General features: G+C 43.9%; 1 protein-coding gene across 6 annotated transcripts in view; it reads right to left on the reverse strand.

Moving 5' to 3' along the window:
• The window catches only part of LARGE1 (LARGE xylosyl- and glucuronyltransferase 1), a 759370-nt gene that overhangs the window by 86072 nt on the left and 648512 nt on the right, over positions 1 to 24786 (reverse strand). For 4 of the 6 annotated variants that reach the window (XM_055375361.2, XM_031005488.3, XM_055375359.2 and 1 more), the window contains one exon: positions 22821 to 24357. The exons of the other annotated variants lie outside the window; for them this stretch is intronic. In XM_055375361.2, coding sequence (XP_055231336.1) covers positions 24160 to 24357 — 198 coding nt within the window. In that variant the 3' untranslated portion in view covers positions 22821 to 24159. Of the gene's footprint in view, positions 1 to 22820; positions 24358 to 24786 lie in introns of those variants that run through there. 6 annotated transcript variants of the gene reach the window in all.

The raw sequence follows: 24786 nt of genomic DNA on the forward strand, positions 1-24786 counted from the left end.
GAAAGCTAAAACGTTGCGTGTGCTGTTTACGTCTAATGAAATATGGACAATAATCTTCAGTGATAAATCTATTCTCTCTGCGTCAATGTTTCATTTGAATATCAATAATTATCTAAATGTTCTTATAAGTATGAATGGGAATCTTCCAATATTGATGGGATAAAGAACAAGGCAGTGTACTGATTGTGGATCCTGGACATATTTCTCAAGCTATTCATTATCAAGCTAGACATAGATAACCTGACTGGTGCCTTTCCTGAAACAGATGCCTGTGAGCTGGTCTGGAAATGCTGAGGAACTGAGAAACCCTATTCTAGAAATTCTGACTAGGTTTTTCTTTCTTCTGAAAGCCTCCAACCCTGGACCAGGGAATTTACCCTGAATCACAGATAAATTTGACTCTTGACAAATTTAACAATAGTACTCACTCTTGCCATTTCCTTTTGCCAAGATTGGAACCTCATAACTGAGGTTTGACTCATGACTCAATCTGATTTCTTCTTTTTTCAAGTCTTTATTTTTTAAGAGCAGTTTTAGGTTCACAGTGAAATTCAGAGAGAAAGATACAGAGAGTTTCCATATGCCACCTTCCCCAACACTTGTAGACTTTTTTTTTTTTTTTTTTTTGAGATGGAGTCTTGCTCTGTCACCCAGGCTGAAGTGCAGTGGTGCGTTCTCGGCTCACTGCAACCTCTGCCTCCCAGGTTCAAGCAATTTTCCTGCCTCAGCCTCCTGAGTAGCTGGGACTACAGGTGCGTGCCACCACACCTAGCTAATTTTTTTGTGTATTTTTAGTAGAGACGGGGTTTCACCATCTTGGCCAGGCTGGTCTTGAACTCCTGACTTCCTGACCATGATCCACCCACCTCAGCCTCCCAAAGTGCTGGGATTATAGGTGTGAGCCAACATGTGAGCCACGTGTAGACTTTCTATCAGCACAGCCCACCACAGTGGTCCATTGGTTACAATTTATGAACCAACATTAACTTGTCATAATCACCCAAAGTGCATAGTTTAGAGTTTACTCTTAGTGTGGTCCATTCTGTGGGTCTGGAAAAAATGTATAATAACATGTATCCACCATTATAGTATCATACAGAGTATTTCCACTGCTCTAAAATTTCTCTGTGTGGTCAACTCCCAACGCTCCCTCCCCAACCCCTGACAACCCCTGATCTTTTTACTATCTCCACAGTTTTGCCCTTTCCAGAATGCCATACAGTTGGAATCATACAGTGCATAGGCTTTTCAGACTGGCATCTTTTACTTAGTAAAATGTGCATTTAAGGTTCCTCCATGCCTTTTCATGGCTTAATAGCTCATTTCTTTTCAGAGCTGAATAATATCCCATTGTCAGGATGTACCACGGTTTATGTATTCATTTACCTACAGAAAGATATCTTGGTTGCTTCCAAGTTTTGGCAATTTTGAATAAAACTGTTATAAACATCCACATGTAGGTTTTCGTGTGGACATAAGTTTTCAACTCCCTTGGGTAAATACCAAGGAGTGTAATTGCTGGATCTTATGATAAGAATGTGTTTAGTTTTATAAGAGGCTGTCAAACTGTCAAATCAAAGTAGCTGTACCATTTTGCATTCCAACAGCAATAAATGAGAGTTCCTATTGCACCTCATCCTTGCCAATGTTCCAGATTTTGGCCATTCTAATAGCTGTGTAGTGGCATATCATTGTTGTTTTAATTTGCATTTCTCTGATGACATATGATGTAGAGCAACTTTTTATATGTTTATTTACCATCTGCATATCTTTGGTGAGATGTCTGTTAAAGTCTTTGGCACATTTACTAAGCTGGTTGCTTTTTTCTTATTGCTGACTGTTAAGTGTTCTTTTTATACTTTGGTTAGCCGTTCCTTATCAGATGTGTCTTTTGCAAATATATTCTCCCAGTCTGTGGCTTGTCTTCTCATTCTCTTGATATTGTCTTTCACAGAGCAGAATTTTTCTATTTTAATGAAGTCTAGCCTATTAGTTATTTCTTCCACAGATCGTGCCTTTGTTGTCGTATCTAAAAGTCATTACTATACCCAAGATCATCTAGGTTTTCTCATATGTTATCTTCTGGGAGTTCCATAGTTCTGAGTTTTACATTTAGGTCTATGATCCACTTTGAGTTAATTTTTGTGAAGGGTATAAGTCTATCTCTAGATGTATTTTTTGCATGTGGATGTCCAGTTGTTTCAGTAACATTTATTGAAAAGACTACTTTTGCTCTGTTGTATTGTACTTGCTCCTTTGTCAAAGACCAGCTGACTATATTTTTGTGGGTTTATTTCTGGGCTTTCTATTCTGTTCCATTGATACAGTCGTTCTTTCACCAATTCCACAGTGTCTTGACTACTATCACTTTATACTAAGTCCTTCAAGTCAGAGAGTGTCAGTCTTCCAACTTCATTTTTCTCTTTCAATATCGTGTTGGCTATTCTGAGTCTTTTGCTCCACATATAAACTTTAGAATCAGTTTGCTCTTTCACTAAAATCAGGAAGGATATCTCCTGTACTACTTTTCAGCATCATGCTGGCATTACTAATGAATGTAATAAGACAAGAAAAGGAAAGAAGAGTACACATATTGAGAAGGAAGAAATAAAATTGTTTTTGTTCACAGATGACATGATTGTCTGTGTAGAAAATCCAAAAGAACTGACAAAAAACGCATGGAACTAATAAGCAATTAGAGCAAGGTTGCAGGATGCCAGGTTAATGTATAAACATCAATTGCTTTCTTACATATCAGCAATGAACAAGTGGGATTTTAAATTAAAAACACAAGACTATTCACATTAACACCTTTAAAATGAAATACTTAAGTAAAAATCTAACAAAATATGCATAAGGTCTATATAAGGGAAACTATAATGATGAATGACATCAAAGAACTAAATAAATGGAGAGATATGTACATGAATAGGAAGACAATGTTATCAAGATATCAGACCTTCCTAACTTTTATCTGTAGATTCAATGCAGTTCAAATTCAAATCCCAGCAAGTTTATTACGTGAATATTGGCAAACATAAAGTTCTTAGAACAATTATAATCATATCATAAGGGAACTAATAAGTGCAAGTCATTTTTATTACCCTTGTTTTCCCCCCAGGCCCTAAACTAATTAAAGAGTAGCACTATGTGTCTCAGAGGGTGAAAGAAGATGCAGGAACGCCTCTGAGACTGTAAGTATGTTGGGAGGAAACAGACTAGGTAAAGAACAGAGATTACATGGCTCATGCCCGTAATTCCAGCACTTTGGGAGGCCCAGGTGGGCAGATCACTTAAGGTCAGGAGTTTGAGACCAGCCTGGCCAACATGGTGAAACCCTGTCTCTACTAAAAATACAAACATTAGCTGGGTGTGGTGGCAGGCGCCTGTAATCTCAGCTACTCGGGAGGCTGAGGCAGGAGAATCGCTTGAACCCGGAAGGCGGAGGTTGCAGTGAGCCACGATTGCACCATCGCACTCCAGCCTGGACGACAGAGCGAGACTCCATCGCAGGAAGAGCAGCACCTCGTGCAGCACTCTAGAGTAGTGTCTGAGGATGGGGCCGCACCTCGGAGGGGAAGGCTGCCTCCTGAGTCTGAGAAAGCAGGGGCTGGCTGGCATACTTTGCCAAAGGTCCCTATGCCCAGGGGATGGTGGGTACGACCAACACTGATAGCTCCTTCCCAATTTTCATTCTTTCCTTCTTCGTTTTTTTTTTTTTTTTTTAGTAAAAGAACGCTAAATCTTTAGCTGGCCACCTTTGTAAAAGACTGCACTTCCCAGCCTCCTTTTAGCAAGGTTTGGTTATGTGACCAAGTTCTAGCCAATGAGATGCGTGGGAATAAGTGAAAGCTACCCAAAGTGGGAGCAAACAGGCTGTTTCTTCAGAACTTGCTACAGCAATGAAAGCAGCCACTACCATGTGCATTTGGCAGGGACTCAAAGGCAGGCCAAAAAGTAGGAAAGCTTATCATGAAAAAAAGAGGAAGGCTTCAGGAGTGCTCCGATTGAAGGTTTTTGGCCTGGGGAAGCTGGAGGTGGGCTAACTAGAAATGGGACATGGTGTGTGACTGGATTGGGGAGCATGTTTGGATTTCCCTCGTTGGGCCTGTGTTGGAAGCAGGGGACAAAAACTAGGACAGCTGGCAGTCTTTGACCAAGCTCTGACAATACTAGGCCCGTTGTTGAAGAGGTTGTGGTTTGGTTGGTTGCTACAGAGGTTGTGGGTCAGAGTTCCATTGTCAGATATGGTCTGGCCATTGTCTATTTTATATACAGTTTCTCCGTGCTAAGCAAATGTGCTACATATCACTGTGGGGACATCTCCTTTCAAAGAAGGGATAGCTAAGGCTATAGACTCCAGAGCCAGAATGACTCAGTTTAAATTCCAGGTCTGCCACTTACAAGCTGTGTGACCTTGAGCAAGTCACCCAACCTCACTGTGGTTTAATTTCCAATTCTTAAATGGGACAATAATAGAACCTGCCTCACTGGGTTGCTAGAAGAAGTAATGAAATAATATGTAAAGCACTTAGGACAGTCTCTGGTCCATAGTACTTACTAGGTTTATTGATAGTATCATTCTTCTTCTCTTTCTCTACTTGGTCTGTAGTTCAAGGTCCTTAAACTATCTTGGACCTTGAAGCAGAATTCTGATGCTGGAGGTGGTGGCTTTATAAAAGGAGCTCATATCTGATAATCTCACAGTAACTGTCCCAGCCCTGCATGGTCTACCTGTAGATTTTTTTTTTTTTTTTTGAGACGGAGTCTCACTCCGTCACCAAGGCTGGAGTGCAGCGGCGAGATCTCCGCTCACTGCAACCTCCGCCCCCCAGGTTCAAGCAATTCTCCTGCCTCAGCCTCCCTGGTAACTGGGATTACAGGCGTCTGCCACCACACCCAGCTAATTTTTGTGTTTTCAGTAGAGACGGGGTTTCACCATGTTGGTCAGGCTGGTCTTGAGCTCCTGACCTCAAGTGATCCGCCTGCCTCGGCCTCCCAAAGTGCTGGGATTACAGGCGTGAGCCACCGTGCCTGGCCTGGGAAGTAAACTTCTATCTTAGTTGAGTCATTGGTATTTTAACTTTCACTTTCGGTAATATAGAATCCTTTCTCATATAGCAGGAAAGGAGTAGAGTTGTTAGATCTGAAATGCAGACAGACTAAAACAGCAGGAAAAATGGAACAATGCGTGGACACTCTGGACTGCTGACCAAATGCTGGAGAGGCTTCCTCTGCTCTCTGGTATCCTCTTGGATGAAGTTGGGTGAGGATGTCTCCAAAACAATCAAAATTTTGTGTCCCTCCAGCCTGGCAAAATGAGAGCATCAAACCCAGATGTAAGTTGATTTTAATCAAAGAAAGCCATGCAATATTCTCGTATATCTGAGTTTGTTGCTTGAGATTCACAACAAGCTACACAGGCTTAGCTGCCCTTAGGTTTTTTAATTTGTCCCAGAAACCTTTAAATGCATTCCTCTTTATTTGATTTTTTAAGTTAACTCGAAGTGAATTTGTTACTTGCACCCAAAAGGACCCCTACCTAAAACATAGGTTCTATCTGTGCAGCCACATTCATTTCTGAAACTATCTTCTTTTATCTCTGGCTAGGAATGTTTTAAATCATATTGTCAGACTCATTTTGAGGGTCCTGTTATCCAACTTGAGGTGTTTTGCTTTTTTGAAGAGTCAGTTCCCGGGATCAAGTTCATATTTCTCTTCCCGTTTGACAGCCGCATTATCAAAGTTTAGCGCCTGGGGTTTCCTCTCTTCACCCCCTGCAGATTCCATGCTGACCTGTTTCTTTCATTTCCGCGTCATTTCCAGGCAACCAGTCAGTTGTCCCTTATTGATCTAAATCAAGTCCAGAATGGCAGGTCTTGCTGCTTCCTCTGCCAGCCGAGCAGGGAACTGTCAGCAAGACAAGCCAAGAATTTATCAGCTGTAATTCTTCCTGCAGAACTGGTCTACCTAGTGATGTATAGCTCCTTCAATCTTTCCAATGTGGTTTTGCACATCTGGAGGACAATAGAAGAGATTCTCAGGCATGGTATGAGTAACATCTATGGGGAATGTCTGTGTTATTTAAGCCATTCACAGAGCCAGCGCTCTTTGAAATGGGTTGACTGTTAAATAAACCGAAGCCGAAAGTTGCAGAAAAGTTGAAAAGAACACAGAGAGAAATGGGCACCAGGAGTGTGAAACTTAAACCTCCTGCTCTGCCACTAATTCACTCTAATCCTGGGCAAGCCATTTTAACCTTCTAGGCTTTACTTTTCTCATCTATAAAATGGGGATAATTAATCTCTTTTCTGGATAGCTTGCAATATTGTCTGGTAAAGTGCTTGGGAACATAATAATGTATAATATTGCCATGACCTGAATATGCCAACAGTGCCAGACTTCCATTCCCATATTAATTATTGTTCCAGTCATGCATGTGGAAGGAGAAGAAAGAAAAGTAGCATCTATTCAGCACCAAGTAGGTACCAGGCACTATGCTAAGGATGTTACACATGCATTTTCATTTCACCTTCACCCTAGCCTCATGCGGTCTGTATCAACTCATATATTTCTGTTCATTTTGTTCATATATTCATTTTGCAGACAAGACTCAAAGAGTTTACATGATTAGTTACCCACAGTCTCAGAGCTGGTAAATTTCAGAGACAAAATTCAAATTTCTGGGTTTACTCCAAAGCTGGTGATCACACACAGATCATTAAAAATGGAGGTGAGGCCGGGTGTGCTGGCTCACGCCTATAATCCCAGCACTTCGGGAGGCCAAGGCAGGTGGATCACCTGAGATTGGGAGTTCGAGACCAGCCTAACCAACATGGAGAAAACTCATCTCTACTAAAAATACAAAATTAGCCGGGCGTGGTGGTGCATGCCTGTAATCCCAGCTACTCTGGAGGCTGAGGCAGGAGAATCGATTGAACCCAGGAGGTGGAGGTTGTGGTGAGCTGAGATCGCACCATTGCACTCCAGCCTGGGCAACAAGAGCAAAACTCCGTCTCAAAAATAAACAAACAACAATAACAACAACAACAACAACAACAACAATAAAAACAGATGAAGGCTGGGCACTGTGGCTCATGCCTGTAATCCCAGCACTTTGGGAGGTGGAGGTGGGTGGATCACTTGAGCCCAGGAGTTTGAGACCAGACTAGGCAACATGGTGAAATCCCATCACTACAAAAAATACAAAAACTAGGTGGCACACACCTGTAGTCCTAGCTACTTGGAAGGTAAAACAAAAACAAAAACAAAAACAAACAAAAAAAGGCAGAGGGGAGAGAGGGAATGAGTAGCTGGAATTCCAAGTTAATCTTAAAGAAGCCATTTTCTCTTGGCTGTGAGGAGGAAGTAGACCTCCCTAGGAGATAACGCATCTGCCCAGAGGACGCAGAAAGCCTTTAAACAGCCCTTAATGGGATAGGAGCAGGAAGGGCTTTAGAAATCATCTCAACCAACTCTCCCATGTTAGGGACGAGGAAGAGGAAGCTCAGAGAGGGGAATAAGTTGCTCAAGAATGAGCAGCTGTGGAGAGGTGGGTTTGGGAAGAGAATCTACATTCACTCATCCACCCATTCACTTAACAAATATCTATTTAGGACCTACTACTTGTTAGGAACTGGAGCTACTCTGGTGAATAAAAACAGTTCCAGTTCTTACCCATATGCAGAAGTCACAGCCTTGAGAGAGAGGTAGTCATCAAACAAATCACTGCACAAACAAATGTGAAATTCAGCAGTGACCCATGTTAGGAAGGAGAAGTACTTGGTGCTGTGAGAGCATAGGTTGGGGGGATTTACCTGGATGGGGGGATCAAGAAATGTATATATATATTTTTGAGACTACAGAGTCTTGCTCTGTCCCCCAGGCTGGAGTGCAGTGATACGATCTTGGCTTACTGCAACCTCCACCTCCCAGGTTCATTGCGATTCTCCCTGCCTCAGCCTCCCAAGTAGCTAGGATTACAGGCATCCACCACCACGCCCGGCTAATTTTTGTATTTTTTAGTAGAGATGGGGTTTCACCATGTTGGCCAGTCTGGTCTTGAACTCCTGACTTCAGGTGATCCACCCACCTTGGCCTCCCAAAGTGCTGGGATTACAGGTGTTAGCCACCGTGCTCAGCCAAGCAATGCATTCTTGAGGGAAAGATGCTAGAATTGAGTGCTGAAGAATGCCTGAGAGGTTGCTGGGTAAAGGAGCAAAGGCCATTTTAGGCAACTGGGTAGAGTGTGGTGTTAGATGCGGAGAAATAGAAGTGTCAGAGGCATTTGAATCAGAGCAACTCCATCTTCAGTGAGGACTAGGAACATGAGGCTGGGACTTTCTGGACTGCATTTCCAGAAAGTTCGGTATTTCTAGCCTCTAGATGTTTACGGTTAAGGGAACAAATTAATACGTTTACTAAACAAACCCAGACTTGGGAGCGTCCTGATATCCCAATATCTTGAGAACAGAGGCATTCCTAATTTTGTTTTAAAGATAATATCAATTCTTGCAAAATATAGTAACTAATATAGTAATTAAGAAAACTTGCTTTTGCTTTGTATCGTGGACTCGCTCTGATTCCTTTACCTCTCTTGGGGTCTGGATCGGGACCCCTTTCCTGTAACAGCAGGAGAGAACAGAACCTGCAGCACCATGTAGGCCTTGATATAAACTTTATGTTTCTTCTTTTTTTTTTTTTTTCCAAGACATACTCTTGCTCTGTCATCCAGGCTGGAGTACAGTGGCACGATCTTGGCTTACTGCAACCTCCGCCTCCCAGGTTCAAGCAATTCTCCTGCCTCAGCCTCCTGAGTAGCTGGGATTACAGGCGCCTGCCACCACACCTGGCTAATATATTTGTATTTTTAGTAGAGACGGGATTTCACCATGTTGGCCAGGATGGTCTTGAACTCCTGACCTTGTGAGTTGCCCGCCTTGGCCTCCCAAAATACTGGGACTACAGGCGTAAGCCACTACACCCGGCCAACTTTATCTTTATTCTAAGAAATGCTGAAGGGTTTATCTGATTCCTGTTCCCATTCCTTACCTTTAACCACATTGACAAATAATGTTAAGGACAAGTGAGAGAGAAGGCAGATTCAATTACTATCCACGAGAAATCCAAAGGGCAACACACACACACAAACACACACACGCACGGACACACACATACACACACACACACTTAGGAAAAAATTCCTTCACTTTTTTGCCACATCGTAGTTTTCTAGCAACCTGGCTGGTCAACTGCCTTCCATTTCTCTGCAAGCCTGATTTGTATGTGCACAGTACGTGTGTGTTCATGGACACACACACACACTTTACATGCATATCTTCATCTTAGCAAACAATGTCTTGACATTTCTGATACAGGAACTACAGAGCTTATTCTGATTAATCTCATTAAATTCCAATTAGTTTACCCACTTGGGTCATTGAATCCACAATTACTTGCTGTCATGATGCTGAAAATAAGGCCCATCCTGGCTTCTCCAAATGACGACAATTCAATGGCGAGGTCTCTCCTGGTGTGATGAAGTTCCACTCTCTGCTTCCAGAAGTTAGAGAAGACCCAGGAGTGCCATTCTTAAGCCGCTTTGGAAGGTCTGTGCTGCAACCTGCCTGCCTTGTTGAATGTTGCTCTTCCGTATCTACCACATGCGTCTGGTATTTTGACATCTGGGGTCTTGCTGACCCTGGAGAGACTGGCCCTCCCAGGACTGGCCAATTTGCGTTCCACATGCAAATTAACCAAGCCCAAGTTTATAACCACCCTCAACTCCCATTATCGAGCAGTTTCACTTTGGGCCATTATTCCCTTGCTATAAACATACCAGGTACCGAGCAACTAGAGATCACCCTTACACCGAAGAGCCCACCGAAATTATTCACACTAGCCAATCCTAAGCCTGTTTATCCTACCTCACCTGCTCCTTCCCACTGAAACCCCGCAAAGCCTCTTGCCCACATTTTCTTCCCACCCCCCTGCCTCCTGACCCACCCTGGTGCTTCCCCTGTGGCCTTGTAAGGCGTGGCATGCCCCCTCCTCTCCTCTGGGGAACGGTGCGTAACAAACTGCCTTTTCAACGGCATCCCTAAATAATAAAACCAACATTTAAAAACACCTTCCTCAGACTCTCTTCTTTCATTTGCTTCTGAGAAATCCCACTTGAAAGCTCTCTGGCCTCCCTGGCATGTGCTAGCTGGAAGGCATGGGCTTTGGGGTCTGGCTGACCTGAGCTGATAGCTCCACTGTGCCCCTTTCCAACCGCTGGGCTGTGAGTCTCTTATGTCACCTTCTCGACCCATCTGGAGAAATGAGGATCACGGTGTCTATTTCATAGGGTTTGCCTGGGGATTAAATGAGATAATGCCAGCCATGCATCTAGCAGAGAACCTGGGACAGCGGTTTGCTGAACCCACACTTGTTGCCTTCAGTGAACCGAGAGCCTCCTTTGCTGTCTGCCTCTGCCTGCCAGTTTTATTGTTCAGTCACGCAGGAATCTTGAGAAAACCCGTGGAAGATTTATTGTAAGCTTTTCAACCTTTGCTTCCTTTATTTGTTAACCTCCATCCAACCAGAGCGTTTTATTTTCCCCTTCATAAGCCCCTTGCAGGCTCTGGCAGGTTCTGAAAGAGCACTTTTGATGAACTGCTTGGACCCAACACTCATCCTGGCTGCTCTCTCTTGCTGACGGCTCATTGAAGAGTGCTCCAAAGAGCACAGAATTTGAAAATGGCACATCCCCACCCCAGAAATGTCAGGGTTTTCAAAATGAAATGCCAATGAATTGCCCAAGGGAAGAACCATGCCTGGCATGACCCAAAGTAACAGCAGTTCAGTCTCCGGAACATTATGGAATTTCAGTCAACACTCATTCACCATGCGTGTACCAGCACCCCTTCGTGCTCGCCTGTGTGCCAAAGGTGGGAACACAGTGGTGACCAAGACACGGTCCTTTCTCTCAAGGAGTGCCCAGGTTAGCCTGAAGAGAGGAGGGTGGTGGAGGTAACTTACTGTGACAGCTAGAGGCTTCTCCACACAGTGCTGTAGCTGACATTCTCATGGTTTCCCTTTGTTTATCTATTCTATACGGAAGCTTTGCCATGTTTAAACTTCCAGAGAGCAATGAGAATGGAGGCTTCTGGAAGTGCTCTGGGGCCCTGTCTCAGGCTCCCCTCTCTTCTTTACCTATGCTCACTCCTTAGACGATCTTATGCTGCCTCTACCAAAGGCACGTGGGCCATTTTTCTGTGTCCCAAATTCAAATTGTAATTCAAACGTGGCTCTCAGAAGAATAGCATGTGTGAAAATCTTGTTTCTTTTATAAAAGGTATGAAAAAGAAAAATAAGTGAACAAAAACCAAGACATAATACAAAACAAAAATCAAAAAAGAAAAAAAAAAGACCAAAACCAGCACTAAACCCTGTATTTGATTCCAGAAGTTGAGGAGGGTGAATTATACTGACTTTCTGTTAGTGTGGGGAGGTGTGAAGGAAATGAGACTCAGAATCAGAAGACAATGACTGCTCTGCTAATGAGTTTAGAAAATAATGCTCTTTTTGCCTGTTTTCTCATCTCTGAAATGATTGCTTCTCTCTGTAGTAGAGAATCAAACTCTACAGCAACCAGTTGCAGTGCTGCCTGTGATGTTTGCTCTCAGCTCTTAAGATCAATGCCTCAGAGGAATCTCTGTTGCAGGAATGCTCATAAGAACCAAACTCTTGGCTCTCTTTTCCCACTTAGTGAAGCACTACAGCTGAACAAGAGAAAAAAATAACGGATAAAGAAAGAGTTCTCTAGCAAACGATGCCATGTATTGATGGGGTGTTTGGAGTTGACAAAGTATCGTAAACACTCATGTTAGCGCCTTTGATCTCCACGAAAGCCTTAACAGACGGGCAGGATTTCTTCCTTTTTTATAGGTGAGCAAACAAGGGCAAAGATGTAAACTGGCTTCACCGTCACCCGGCTGTTCAGTGGTGAGTAGAGACAGTGGTTCTGGCACATCCGACTTCAAGAATGGAGCTCTCATGCCCAGGCCTACCACTTCCTAAAAGAACTCCTGGAAATTGTCCCTTCTCCTTTGATTTCAGTCAAACCCTTTCTAGGAGTACACGGAACAGTTAGGAAAGTCCCATTCCTTTCTGTTGAAAGCCCCATAGCCAGTCATCACTGTGGTTGCTTGTGCTACGACTGGGCCTCCTGCAGCCAGGGGACACAGGCTAGAGAGGGCCCCGGGTGCCTATCAGTGGCCCCAGACCATTGCTCTTCCTGAGCACACCTGCCGCTCATGCCATCTTGCCTCCCCACGAACTGTTTCCTCTGCTGGAAGATCTTCAGTGCCCCACCTGTCAATGTTGGACTCTGAGTCACCTCCTTAGGAACCGTTAACTGATGCCCAGCCTGGTCAGGCAGCCCCTCCACACTCCTGCAGCACTCTATTACGCCTGCCAGTCAGGATGATAACCAATGATCTCATTCTCTTTCAGGGGCAGTGGGCTCCCTCTGCAGACATCCTTTCTTTCCTTCTTTCCTTCCTTCTTTCTTTCCTTCCTGACTTCCTTCCTTCACTCCCTCCCTCCTTTCTTTTTCTTTCTTCCCTCCCCTCCCCTCTGCTCCCCTCCCCTTCCGTTCTTTCTTTCTCGGAGTCTCACACTGTTGCCCAGGTTGGACTGCAGTGGACTGATCTCAGCTTACTGAAACCTCCATCTCGGGGGTTCAAGTGATTCTCCTGCCTCAGCCTCCCAGGAAGCTGGGATTACAGGCACGCACCACCATGCCCAGCTAGTTTTTTGTATTTTTAGTCGAGACGAGGTTTCACCAGGTTGGCCAGGCTGGTCTCGAAAACTCCTGACCTTGTGATTCGCCACCTCGGCCTCCCAAAGTGCCGGGATTACAGACATGAGCCACTGTGCCCGGCCGACATCCTTTCTTTGACCATAAATTACTATCAGAATTCCTCTCTGTGTCAGACTTGTAAGAGGACCTCCAAGATTCCCAAGCCCTGGTGTATCTCCCTATATAATCTCTCTGTGAAGATGAGCAGGACCTGGGAATATGATGGGATATCACGCATGTGATTATGCTGTGTTACAGAAGACTCAGGTTGAGCAGGATGAAGGGAGAAGTGCTCTTGCTGGCTTTGAAGAGGTGAGCTGCTATGTGGCAGAGAGGACTCCTTTGCAGGGAGTGGTGTGTTCTCTCTAGGAGCTGAGAGAAGTCCTGGGTCAATAGCCATGTAGAGAGCAGAGCTCTCAGTCCTGCAACCCACAAGGAACTGAATTCTTCCAACAACCAATGAATTTGGAAAAGGAAGTCAAGGCCCAGAGGAGAACCACAACATGGCTGACACCTGCATTCAGCAGCCTTGCAAGAGCCTGAGCACAGGTCTGCCATAACTGGTACCTGGACTCCTGATCCATGGGAACTATGAGATAATACACGCGTGCTGTTTGAAGCTACTTCATCTGTGGTAATTTCTTACACAGCAGTGGAAAACAAATACACTCCCCATGGAGATTAAATGCACAATGAAGGACCTGTTACAACTGGATGCCATTTCATCTCCCATCAGGGATGCAGAAGAGCACAGCGGTTAAGAACGAACTCTGGGGTTGAGCTACCTGGGTTCAAATCTCAGTTCTGCTACTTACTGTTATGACTTTGGGCAAATTACTTCTTTGTGCTTTGATCTGCCCCTCTGTAAAATGGGTCTAGAAAAAGTATCTAACTGAACTAACTTACCATAGAACTTACTAAATGTAAACGCTTAGAACTGTGACTGAAGCATAGCAAGGACTACCCAAGTGCTTGCTAACATAATTAGCAAATCAACTGAATTTGTGTTTACAAACACAGATCAACTCCTTCATATTATAGACATGGAAACTGAGCTCCAGGGAGATGAAGTGTCTTGTTTAAGGCCAGAGGGACAAGGCTAGAGGGATAGGTCTAGATTCACAAACTAAATTTAACCGTGAAGGTAAAGGCTCTGGGAGTCCATAGGATAAAAAGTCTCATCCTAATCCATTCATGAAGAAATCAGGCCTAAATCAAAGAAGGCAGTTTCAGGCTTCTCCATACAAGGCACACAACTTAAATTAGGTTTGTAGTGGCTCACGCCTGTAATCCCAGCACTCTGGGAGGCCAAAGCGAGTGGATCACTTGAGGTCAGGAGTTGGAGACCAGCCTGGCCAACATGGTGAAACTCCTGTCTCTACTAAAAATACAAAAATTAGCCCGCATGGTGGCACACACCTGTAGTCTCAGCTACTTGGGAAGCTGAGGCAGGAGAATCACCTGAACCCGGGAGGTGGAGGTTGCAGTGAGCTGAGATTGCACCACTACACTCCAGCCTGAGTGACAGAGTGAGACTTCATATCAAAACAAAACAAAACAAAAACTTAGTTTTGCCTTTTTGCCTTTTCCTTCTGGTGTGACTAAGTCTCTCTGCTTGATGAAATATTAGATGAACTCTAGTGAGCTCTCTTTCCAACTAGACCTTATCACTGGGCGCTGTCATCTTCAGCCTGCTGCATTCAATTTTAACAAGAATCCTGCTAAGTCATTTTAGAGGAAATCTCTCCCCTTTGACATCTGATCAAATTCTTTTTTTTTTTTTTTTTTTGAGATGGAGTCTCGCTCTACTGCCCAGGCTGGAGTGCAATGGCACGATCTCGGCTGGGCTCACTTCAACCTCTGCTTCCCAGGTTCAAGTGATTCTCCTGCTTCAGCCTCCTGAGTAGCTGGGATTACAGGCATGTGCCACCATGCCTGGCTAATTTTTTTTATTTTTAGTAGAGATGGGGTGATTTCACCATGTTGGTCAGGCTGTTCTCAAACTCCTGACCTCAGGTGATCCACCCATCTCAGCCTCCCAAAGTGCTGGGATTACAGGCGTAAACCACCATGTCTGGCCTGATCAAATTCTTTATACCCCACCTTTGGGGTCTAAGTTCTTGGGCTGCCTCTAGCAATAATCCTGGTAAGTCAGTTTAGCAAGAACCAACCAACCCTTGATGTGTCCTCTGAATAATTTTGCATCCACTGACCCCCTCATTCCACTGGTTGGCTATCCATCTCCAGCTATCCTTGCTGTATTCAGAGCTGAATCCAAGCGCTCTCTCGTCTTGACACCTATTGTGGCAATAGTCCTGAATAGAGTCTCACTTACCGTTTTAACAGGTGTTAGAATAATTTTTTCCTTACTAGGTGTCATCTGTCTTAGAAGCCTTCCATGATCCCCGGCCTGGAGTGAGCACCCTTCTCCCAAACTCCCATCACATCCTGGGCACCACTTCCCTTTACCAGCCTGTACGTCACTACTCACACACCCATCTGTCTCCCATGAGGGCAAGGATAGTGTCTTATTCATTTTTGAATAATTATCAACTGGCACAGCTGTTGGACCCCCAGCAACTATTTTAAAAAATGAACCAATCACTTGTTTACAGGAGGGTTTCTGTAGTGTCTAGTGGTGAATGCCAGACACGCTGTTAAGGCTCCACAAATATCTGGAAATAAGGGGATTCTTAAAGGTGTAAGGAGACAGTGTTATGTGTGGTCCTCTGCATCACAAGGGGGTTCGTTAGAAAATGCAGAATTGCAGGCAGCACCAGCAGAGTCAGACTTTCTTGAGACCCTCACAAACGATTCATATACACATTCAAGTGTGAGAAGCACTGGTATAGGCCAAGAAAAGATAAATTCCCCAAGGACTAGGCATATTCTGACTACCAAAGTCCTTTCTAAAGCAAAGATTCCTTAATCTTGTGTTTATCTGAATCCCTAGGAAACTATCAAGACAATTGAAAACATGAGAATATAAGATGGGATAAAAATCAGTAAGCAAGAACTCAATAAGGAAAAAAAAAAAGAATGAAAGCAAACATGAGCACTGGGGCCACGTGGGCCTAGGTCTGATTTTCAGGCTTCTTTTTTTTTTTTTTTTTGAGATGGAGTTTCGCTCTTGTTGCCCAGGCTGGAGTGCAATGGTGCTATCTCGGCTCACTGCAACCTCCACCTCCTCGGTTCAAGCGATTCTCCTGCCTCAGCCTCCCGAGTAGCTGGGACTACACGCACTCGCCACCATGCCCAGCTAATTTTTTTGTATTTTTAGTAGAGATGGGGTTTCACCACGTTGGTCAGGATGGTCTTGAACTCCTGACCTCAGCTGGTCTGCCTGCCTCGGCCTCCCGAAGTGCTGGGATTACAGGCATGAGCCACAGTGCCCAGCCAGGGCTCTTATTTAAAACCTCTCTGAGCTTCTGTTTCCTTATCTTTAAAACAGGGAGAATACTACATTGTGCTTCCCATTGCTGATTAAATAAGAAAATGTATATTGTCCAGCATACGTTTGTTCTCCATGACTCTCCAGCAGGAGTATGAAAAGGCTAAGATGCTAACTGAGCGGGGAACGGCTGGTCTGGCTGAGCCTACGTATGACGGGTTTGGGAACATCATATGAGGCCAACCAACAGACTCCTGTCTGCTGATTTACTCCATGCTCCCTGTCCTTATACCTCACATTCATTTCACTCCCATTCAGGAAGCTGTAGAGAACAGTCTTGGAGTCAGAGGAAAAAAAAAAAAGAGTTTGATTTGTGGCTTCACCAATTACTCAATCTCACCAAGCCTCAGTTTCCTCGTCTAGTAAATAATATCTTCTCATGGCCAGTCACAGTGGTTCACGCCTGTAATCCCAGCACTTTGGGAGTCCGAAGCAGGTGGATCACTTGAGGCCAGGAGTTCGAGACCAGCCTGGCCAACGTGGCAAAACCTGTATCTAGTAAAAACACAAAAATTAGCCGGGTGTGGTGGCGTTCGCCTGTAATCCCAGCTACTCAGGAGGCTGAGGCACAAGAACTACTTGAATCCGGGGAAGCAGAGGTCGCAGTGAGCTGAGATTGTGCTACTGCACTCCAGCCTGGGCGACAGAGGGGACCCTGTCTCAAAAGAAAACAAATAAAACCCCAAAAAATCCCTTGTCTCATGGGAGTCCTGTAAGCTACGGAAGCAACAAATTTAGCACTCTGCGCCCAAGGGCTCCATCGATGGTAGCTGCGATTGCTTAAAGACAGCTCTGAACAATAGTAGAACGTTGAAGGCAGATCTGTTGTCAAAGGACAGGATTACATCAAAGTCTTCCATCAATTTCTTTCTGCTGAATTAGACATGGGTTATGTTCAAATAACTCAGAGTTAATGAAATTGTGAAGCTCAGAATTGCCTTTTGCTTACTACAAGATGCACTAGACTGCAGAAGGCATCACTTACGTAGGTTTTCCTGGGATTCCGGGGTCTGAGAGTGATCAGCCGATTGTGACCCAGTACCCAGGGACCAGCAAGAAAACAGAGGCATTTCTCAGAGACTTCTAAGTGGAGCTTTTTACCTTGAGGCCGGATTGCTAGGCCACTGCACATAAAGAGGCCTCTATGCGCTCGCATTGCGTTGGTGTTGGAATCAGTAGGGTGACGCAGTTTTCTATCACTTATGTAGAAGATGTTTCTGATCTTCTCAATATTAAATGTTGATCTTAACATTCATGGGGAAAGAAACCAAGTCACTCAGTTTTACCTAAGTATTATATAATCTTTGGGGAGGGTGAAGATTCAAAGCTGGAATATTAATGAGCTAGATTATGTGGGCCCATACATAATGGCAAAATTCAAGAATTTTTTTTTTTTTGAGACGGGGTCTTGCTCTGTTGCCCAGGCTGGAGTTCAGTGGCGCGATCTCGGCTCACTGCAACCTCCGCCTTCTGGGCTGAAGTGATTCTCCTCTCAGCCTCCCAAGTAGCTGGGATTATAGGCATCTGCCACTGTGCCCGGCTAATTTTTGTATTTTTAGTAGAGATGGGGTTTCACCATGTTGGCCAGGCTGGTCTGGAACACCTGGCCTCAAGTGATTCACCTGCCTCAGCCTCCCAAAGTGCTGGGATTATAGGCGTGAGCCACCATGCCCGGCCCCCAAAAGTCAAAAATTCTTACATCGCCGTTTTGATGTATCTTTTCTCCTTGCATATCTGAGAAACTAAAAAATCTATGAAGGTTCACATTTATATCCACACATAATAAACATGCATTCTAACACAAAAAGCATTTCAACTGAAACTGATAAATATATCTTAATAGCTGTTAAAAAACTTTTTTTTTTTTTGAGATGGAGTCTCACTCTGTTGCCCAGGCTGGAGTGCATGGCGCGATCTTGGCTCACTGCAAGCTCCATCCCCCGGGTTCTCGCCATTCTCCTGCCTCAGCCTCCCAAGTAGCTGGGACTACAGGTGCCCGCCACCACGCCCGGCTAATTTTTTGTATTTTTAGTAGAGATGGGGTTTCACCATGTTAGCCAGGATGGTCTCGATCTCCTGACCTCGTGATCTGCCTGCCTCGGCCTCCCAAAGTGCTGGGATTACAGGAATGAGCCACCGCGCCCGGCCTAATTGTTATAAAACTTTTAAGCAGGTAGAAAATAATCACTTTCATTGTCTGGTAATAAGGCAACTAAGTTAGTGACATATTATAGTACACATTGCCTTAGGGACCCACCTATTGAATCATCTCAGAAATGTATACATGTGGATGGTAAACCTTCCAAATCTGGCTTTTTAGCACTACCTGCCATAAAATTTTGTCACATAATATGCTATATAATATTAATAAACTCAAAAAATTACATATGCATACAGACATATGCATAGCCTTGTGTATGCATGCTTATTTTTCATTCAAAACACTGAACAAAACAACTTCTGAATTTAACCCTTGTATTTTGGTTATACAAGACAATGTTATGTTTTAAAAAAATACACGCTAAAGTATTTGAATTTAAAGGGGCATGGTATCTACAATTCATTTTCAAATGTTTGAGGAAAAAAACTATGAAGAGTACATGGCAAAATGTTAACAAATGGTTAATCTAAATGTAAGGGATAAAGTTATTTGTATTATCCTTGCTATTTTCCTGTTAGTTTTCAAACTTACAGTTTCAAAAATAAATGAAAATAAAACAAAACTAAAACCGTTTATGTGAAAGTCTTAAGGTGAAACCAGCCTTGGCATTATCTGTTTACTTTTCTGCTGTCTAGTGAATTGCACTTACATGAAAGTAGACCGTACCTGGTTCACTGTTGCATTCATGATGTCCACCAATGAGTAGATGCTCAATACATTACTTGTGGAATTCAGAAAAAAATGATAAAAAGTGCAGTGAAATTACTGATGTCACTAGAGCCCTTATTTTCTTTCTTCAGCACCACTGCAGCATTACTTACCCAGGAATCTGTCAAAGCTTTGCTCTCAGTGAGCCCTGTCAGTCATTTCATGACATTGTCCTGGCCTCAGTGATCAGATGGCCTTGGTACCACACCTTGGGAAACACTTTCCCAGAACTGCCTGGCATTTTTTCATTCCAGAAGACATTATCTCTTAAGACTATATGAACGTGAGCCACCGGTGGCTCACGCCTGTAATCCCAGCACTTTGGGAGGCTGAGGTGGGCGGATCACGAGGTCAAGAGATCGAGACCATCCGGACTAAAACGGTGAAACCCTGTCTCTACTAAAAATACAAAAAATTAGGTGGGCGTGGTGGTGGGCGCCTGTAGTCCCAGCTACTCGGGAGGCTGAAGCAGGAGAATGGTGTGAACCTGGGAAGCAGAGCTTGCAGTGAGCCGAGATTGCACCACTACACTCCAGCCTGGGTGACAGAGCAAGACTCCGCCTCAAAAAAAAAAAAAAAAAAAAAAAAGACTATACGAATGTGTTACAAAAAACCAATGACCAAATCCATTAAATATTCACAATCAGAAACCCCATATTTTTGTGGCACCCCCATTACCTCCTTTTGGATATCACCAGTTATTTCTTGAAATTAAAGGACACTTCTTAAAAGGAGTTTTGTTACATGAATGGAAACAAAGATCATGGTATATCCGACATTAGATCCCATGGGTCTGAAACCTCTTAGAATGCATATGGCAGATAAGTGACATTTCATAAACTTGAATGGCACTAAGCTGAATAATAAACACTTAGGGTTAAAAAAAATGAGGAAAACGAAGTATATGAAGTACATGAAGATACGACTGTATAAGCCTCACAGCTAAGCTGATTTCAGTATTGTATGGGAAGGCAGTAGCACATTTTAGTGGAAAGACAGGGGTTTTTGAAGCCAGCCAGATTTTGGTTCAAATTCTGGCATTCCATTAGCAGCCTGTGTGATCTTGGGCAAGTCACATTAATTTCTCTGGGAGCTAGTTTTATTAGCTAAATAATGGGGATAATAATACCTCCCTTATTTTATAACATAGCTGTGAGGATCCATCATTGCCAACTACCATAGAAGTCTTGGTTCAATAAAGGGTAGTTCTTATTATCTCTACCAAGAGTGGGCAGGAGTTGTGTCTGAGAGGGGATTTGAATCACATTTCTTTCACTAACACAGAGCTCCCTAAAGGCCTGGTGACCACAAATGAAGCCTTAACTCAAAGACAGTAGAGTCTTTGAAAGGAACAGAATTAAAGTAGGGTCTGTCCTTTCATGATGGGGCACAAAGAGGCTATTAGTCAACTCAGCAAATATGTGCTCTGTAAATCAGCTCAACACATTCAGAGAGATCACTCTGAAGCAGCATGCTAAGTCGGGGTACAAGGGAGAGCTTAAAACTTAGTGTCTCTACCTGAGCCATGTAATCTAAGAAACAACCCAGGAGAAGCATTCAGAGAATGAATTACTATCCCCTAGAGAGGAACCCAGCTATCTGAATACGATTATAGATCACCCAGGTCTATTTCAAATTAATTTTCAGGAAGTCCATGAGCATAGCAAGATTTGGCCTATTTTAGGAGAGATTGCTGTCTGGATTGTGTGTGTTATTGGATGGATGTTGAAGGAAGAAGACTAGAAATCCAAGAATCTTCCTACATAGGTTCAAATTCTCTTGTCTGTCACTGTTTCATATCTGTTTCCTTCTTATTGGGAAAGGAAGTAGCATTGCAGGTTATGTGCCTTTGGATTCAAAGAAGTAGGATTTGGTTTAAATTCTAGGTCTGCCATATATTAACCATGTGAATTTGGGGGAGTTACTTAATTACACAGAATGCATTCAGGTTCCCCAAGTAGAAATGTTAATACCCACTTTGCAGTTTTGCTCCAAGGGTTCGGTGAACTCATGCCTGCCAAAGGCTTCTGCACATAGTGGTTACTGAAAACATCTCAGTTCCCCTGCACACTGATTGTTAAGGGGGCCAAATGAGGGAACCTTGTCCTTCCTCTCAACTGAAAGCCAAGATTAGTATTGGCTTATTTAAGCATGAAAACATCCGTGTGACACATTTAAAGGCCTGTTTAACCCCCCAGGGAACTGATGCAAAGGAATCAACATCTTTTGCAATTACCTCTGCCCAAATGGCTACAGCTCCCCACACATAACCTGGGGCTGGCAGTGAACTGCTGCTCCCAGTGTAAGTTCTGGGAATGCAGGCTGCTGGCTCTGCGGACCTCAGCCTCCATTGGGTTGGCAGCCTCTCTGTTGAAGTTGGGCATCCGCCAATGTCTGAGCTCCAGCCTTAAGTGAGATTGGCTTACAGTGTAAGGCACCTATCTTTGGGGAAATAGCATTTTCTCCTGTTGGTGTGAAGTATCAGTTTCTGGCCTTAATAAATTCACTGTACGTGAAGGTACATCATCTTCTAGTTTATGCCTATTGTGTAAAAATAATTAGCACCTTTCATTCTCAGAAGTGACCCCATTTAGATGACAAATTACATGGTCACCAGCTACGCCCATAAAAATGCAAGTGAAAGCAAGGTGGCTGGGCATGAGTCAGGGGCCAAACAAAATTTTAAAAATAAAAAGGCTTTAGGGAATTAAAAATGGATTTTTAACATTGAGGAACCAGTGCTACCATCAGGTTTTCACTTGGCTCAAGCAGCTGGTAATGATTAATTCAAAACCTGTATCGGTATGTGTACATCTCCTAACAGTGGTCCTCTCTAGGGAAGGAGGAGAAATTAGTGAGTGCCTCTGTATCTGTGTATCTGTCTGTGTGTGTTTGTGTGTACACAGGGGAGAGAGAAAGTCAATGATATGCTGCTGGTAAATATTTAACAACTAGCTCTTGGGGATGGGGACAGAGGAATCACTGAACGTGGAAACTGGAAATATGCCCCAAAAGGCCTTGTGAGCATGTAGAAGCTGGCCTGGCACACCACTGAACAAATTGGACTTTGACATGTACTTTGAAAATTTTTGTTCTGCTTTATACATATGTCACTTTTTATTTATAAATGGTTATATATAGGCTATATACTTTTATGCTCTGTCTACATATATATTTACATACATACATAAGCCTAGCTAGATCTATGCAAAAATTAGTCCTAATGGTAATTTTCCTAATTCTTGTATAAATTTCCGTGTAACATCCACTTGAGCATGTAACATCCTGAGTGATCTCACAAACCGGATTGCTATAGGGTCCCACATGACTACCAGGCCCAAGGATGGGATGTTCCCTTTATAATTGATTACCAGGATTTACCCTCCTAGCCCACAGCTGGTAGAAGACAACATCTGGCTCCAGTGTTGAGAAAGATGCTGAATGGAAAACTTGAAGATGGTTTGAGTTAGAGACAGAGTAGGATCTAACTTCAGGCAAAAGGGGAAAAAAAAGGCTAAAGTTCAAATGATGAGAAAAATAGAATGGGGGAACAGAAAGTGTGAAGTTGCTGTTTATCCACTGCAATTTAGCTCTCTATGTCAAGGTGTGTCTCAGTAGCTTCTTGCAAGAGTGGGAGGGGAATGGGGAAGAAACAGTCTGTACTTTCATTTATTAAATGCAGCTTTCGCTGGTCACATTGCAACTCAATACAAACAGCCCAGCAGAGGGTAGGGCATTAACTCTTGTTCTCATCAATGTAAACACAATATTAATATTGAAGATTAAAGAAAATGGGTAAAAAGTCCAGTGTCTCCTCAATCTCTGTGAAGGTGAAGGTGGTTGCCTACCCTTGGACAGGTCCCAAAGGGAGACTGAGGTTGTCACCTCTTCCCATCCACAGTGAAGCAGGCAAGAACCAGAGGAACCCAATCACTTTCTTCCTGTAGGTCTCCAGATGGATACGTGAATCTTCAGAACTGGGCTTTCATGAATTATGAAAGTTCTTCTAAAGGCCTGAGAGGTTCGTACCTTGTGTGTGCACTGAAATAGTTCCTTCAAAGCCCTTTCCCATGAATCAGTCACTGCCAATAGAAAATGTGACCGGTGTAACAGTCAGCCCTCGTAATTCCGCAGTCCCCATCGTAGCCCCTGGATTCTGGAGAGTAGGGAGTTCAAAGTCACGGGAGCCTCGGTGATCATCCTGAAGGAAGCTGCCCATGTTTAAATATTGGCCAAAGATGCCTGACCTCCTTCCTGGGCCACTGCTGATAGAGAGTGGTTGGTAGAGGCAGCTGATTTTCCTTTAGAGCCTCAAAGGATCAGATTTTCTATTTTGGATTGCCAGCCCCAAAAATAAACAAACAAAACCCCCAAAGAAAAACAAAACAAAACAGGAGTAACTCTGGGGATAAGGAAACCCATCAACCCCACCTCCAGGACCCTCTGGTTACAATGTCCCCATTGGGTTTTTCCAAGTGGTTGGTTTAGATCATCGGTTTGCCCTCCGTTTGAATGCCCAGCTACACTGAAGGGCAAAGGGGAAAGTTTTCACTTAATAAAGACAATTTCACTTCTATTTCCTGGGACGAATAACCCCTAGAACCCTGACTTCCCTTTCTCCCCAGTTATGATGGGAAGCATAATTATTAAAAAGCAACCAGAACACCCTAAAGCCCTGCCTTGATCTTGTGGCTTTGCAGTAAGATGATAACCCTTTTACTCCCTGTCACCCCTTGATTTCCCATTCTTGAAGAGACTCATCTAGGTGGGCTGCATAGCTAACCTCTGGGAATGCAGGGTTGTGGGGCAGAGAGGGGCTGGCTGGATCCTTGTCCAAGGTCTCTGTAGTGAGGGCAGCTTGGCTGGGCCAAAGAGATAAATAAAAACAAACCAAAAAAGCATGGCTCAATTTTGAATTTGAAGGCCGGGCCCCAAATAGCGAGTGGCACTTCCCCTACAGCATGTCTCCCCCTAGTGGTGGGCTTCTTGGTGCTAGCTGTTGTTCTCGGCTGTGAGATATTTCAGGGCAGCAAAGCCGTAGCGGCGGGACATGTCCTGCTGAAACTCTTCCTTGAGGGTTTTGAGACAGATGCGGTATTGCTTGTTGGAACGGAACTTGGTAATGTCGAAGCTGGGGGCATGAGGCATGTGGATCATGTAGGCGTTGGGCAGCACAATGAACTCATACTCCTGGAAGAAGACAAGAGCAGCGTGAGAACCTGCCAGAGCCGAGGGTCATGCATGACGAAGGCCCAAGCGAATGATTGAATGGCTAGTGAATGAATGACTTGATAATGGCACCCACAAGCAGATGGCACAAGGACAGCACGACAGCTTTGGAGTGGGGTAATTCAGGGCTGTTTCCATGACCTTGGACCAGGAAACTGGCTTCTCTGAGCCTTCATGTTCTCATCTATAAGGTGAAAGTAATAATATCCTTGAATGATGACCATGACGGGGAAGCCAATACTGTATAAACAGTGCTGAGCCGAGCTCATGGCCTAGAAAAGGTTTCTTGATAAATAGATGTGAGCTCACACCCACATGGACACTCTAGGATGACACACGCCATGGGATATTCTCTTGCTCGATTAACTGACATCTGTTTATGATTCTTCA

The sequence above is a fragment of the Gorilla gorilla genome, chromosome 23 (assembly GCF_029281585.2).
Source record: "Gorilla gorilla gorilla isolate KB3781 chromosome 23, NHGRI_mGorGor1-v2.1_pri, whole genome shotgun sequence".
Taxonomy (NCBI): domain Eukaryota; kingdom Metazoa; phylum Chordata; class Mammalia; order Primates; family Hominidae; genus Gorilla; species Gorilla gorilla.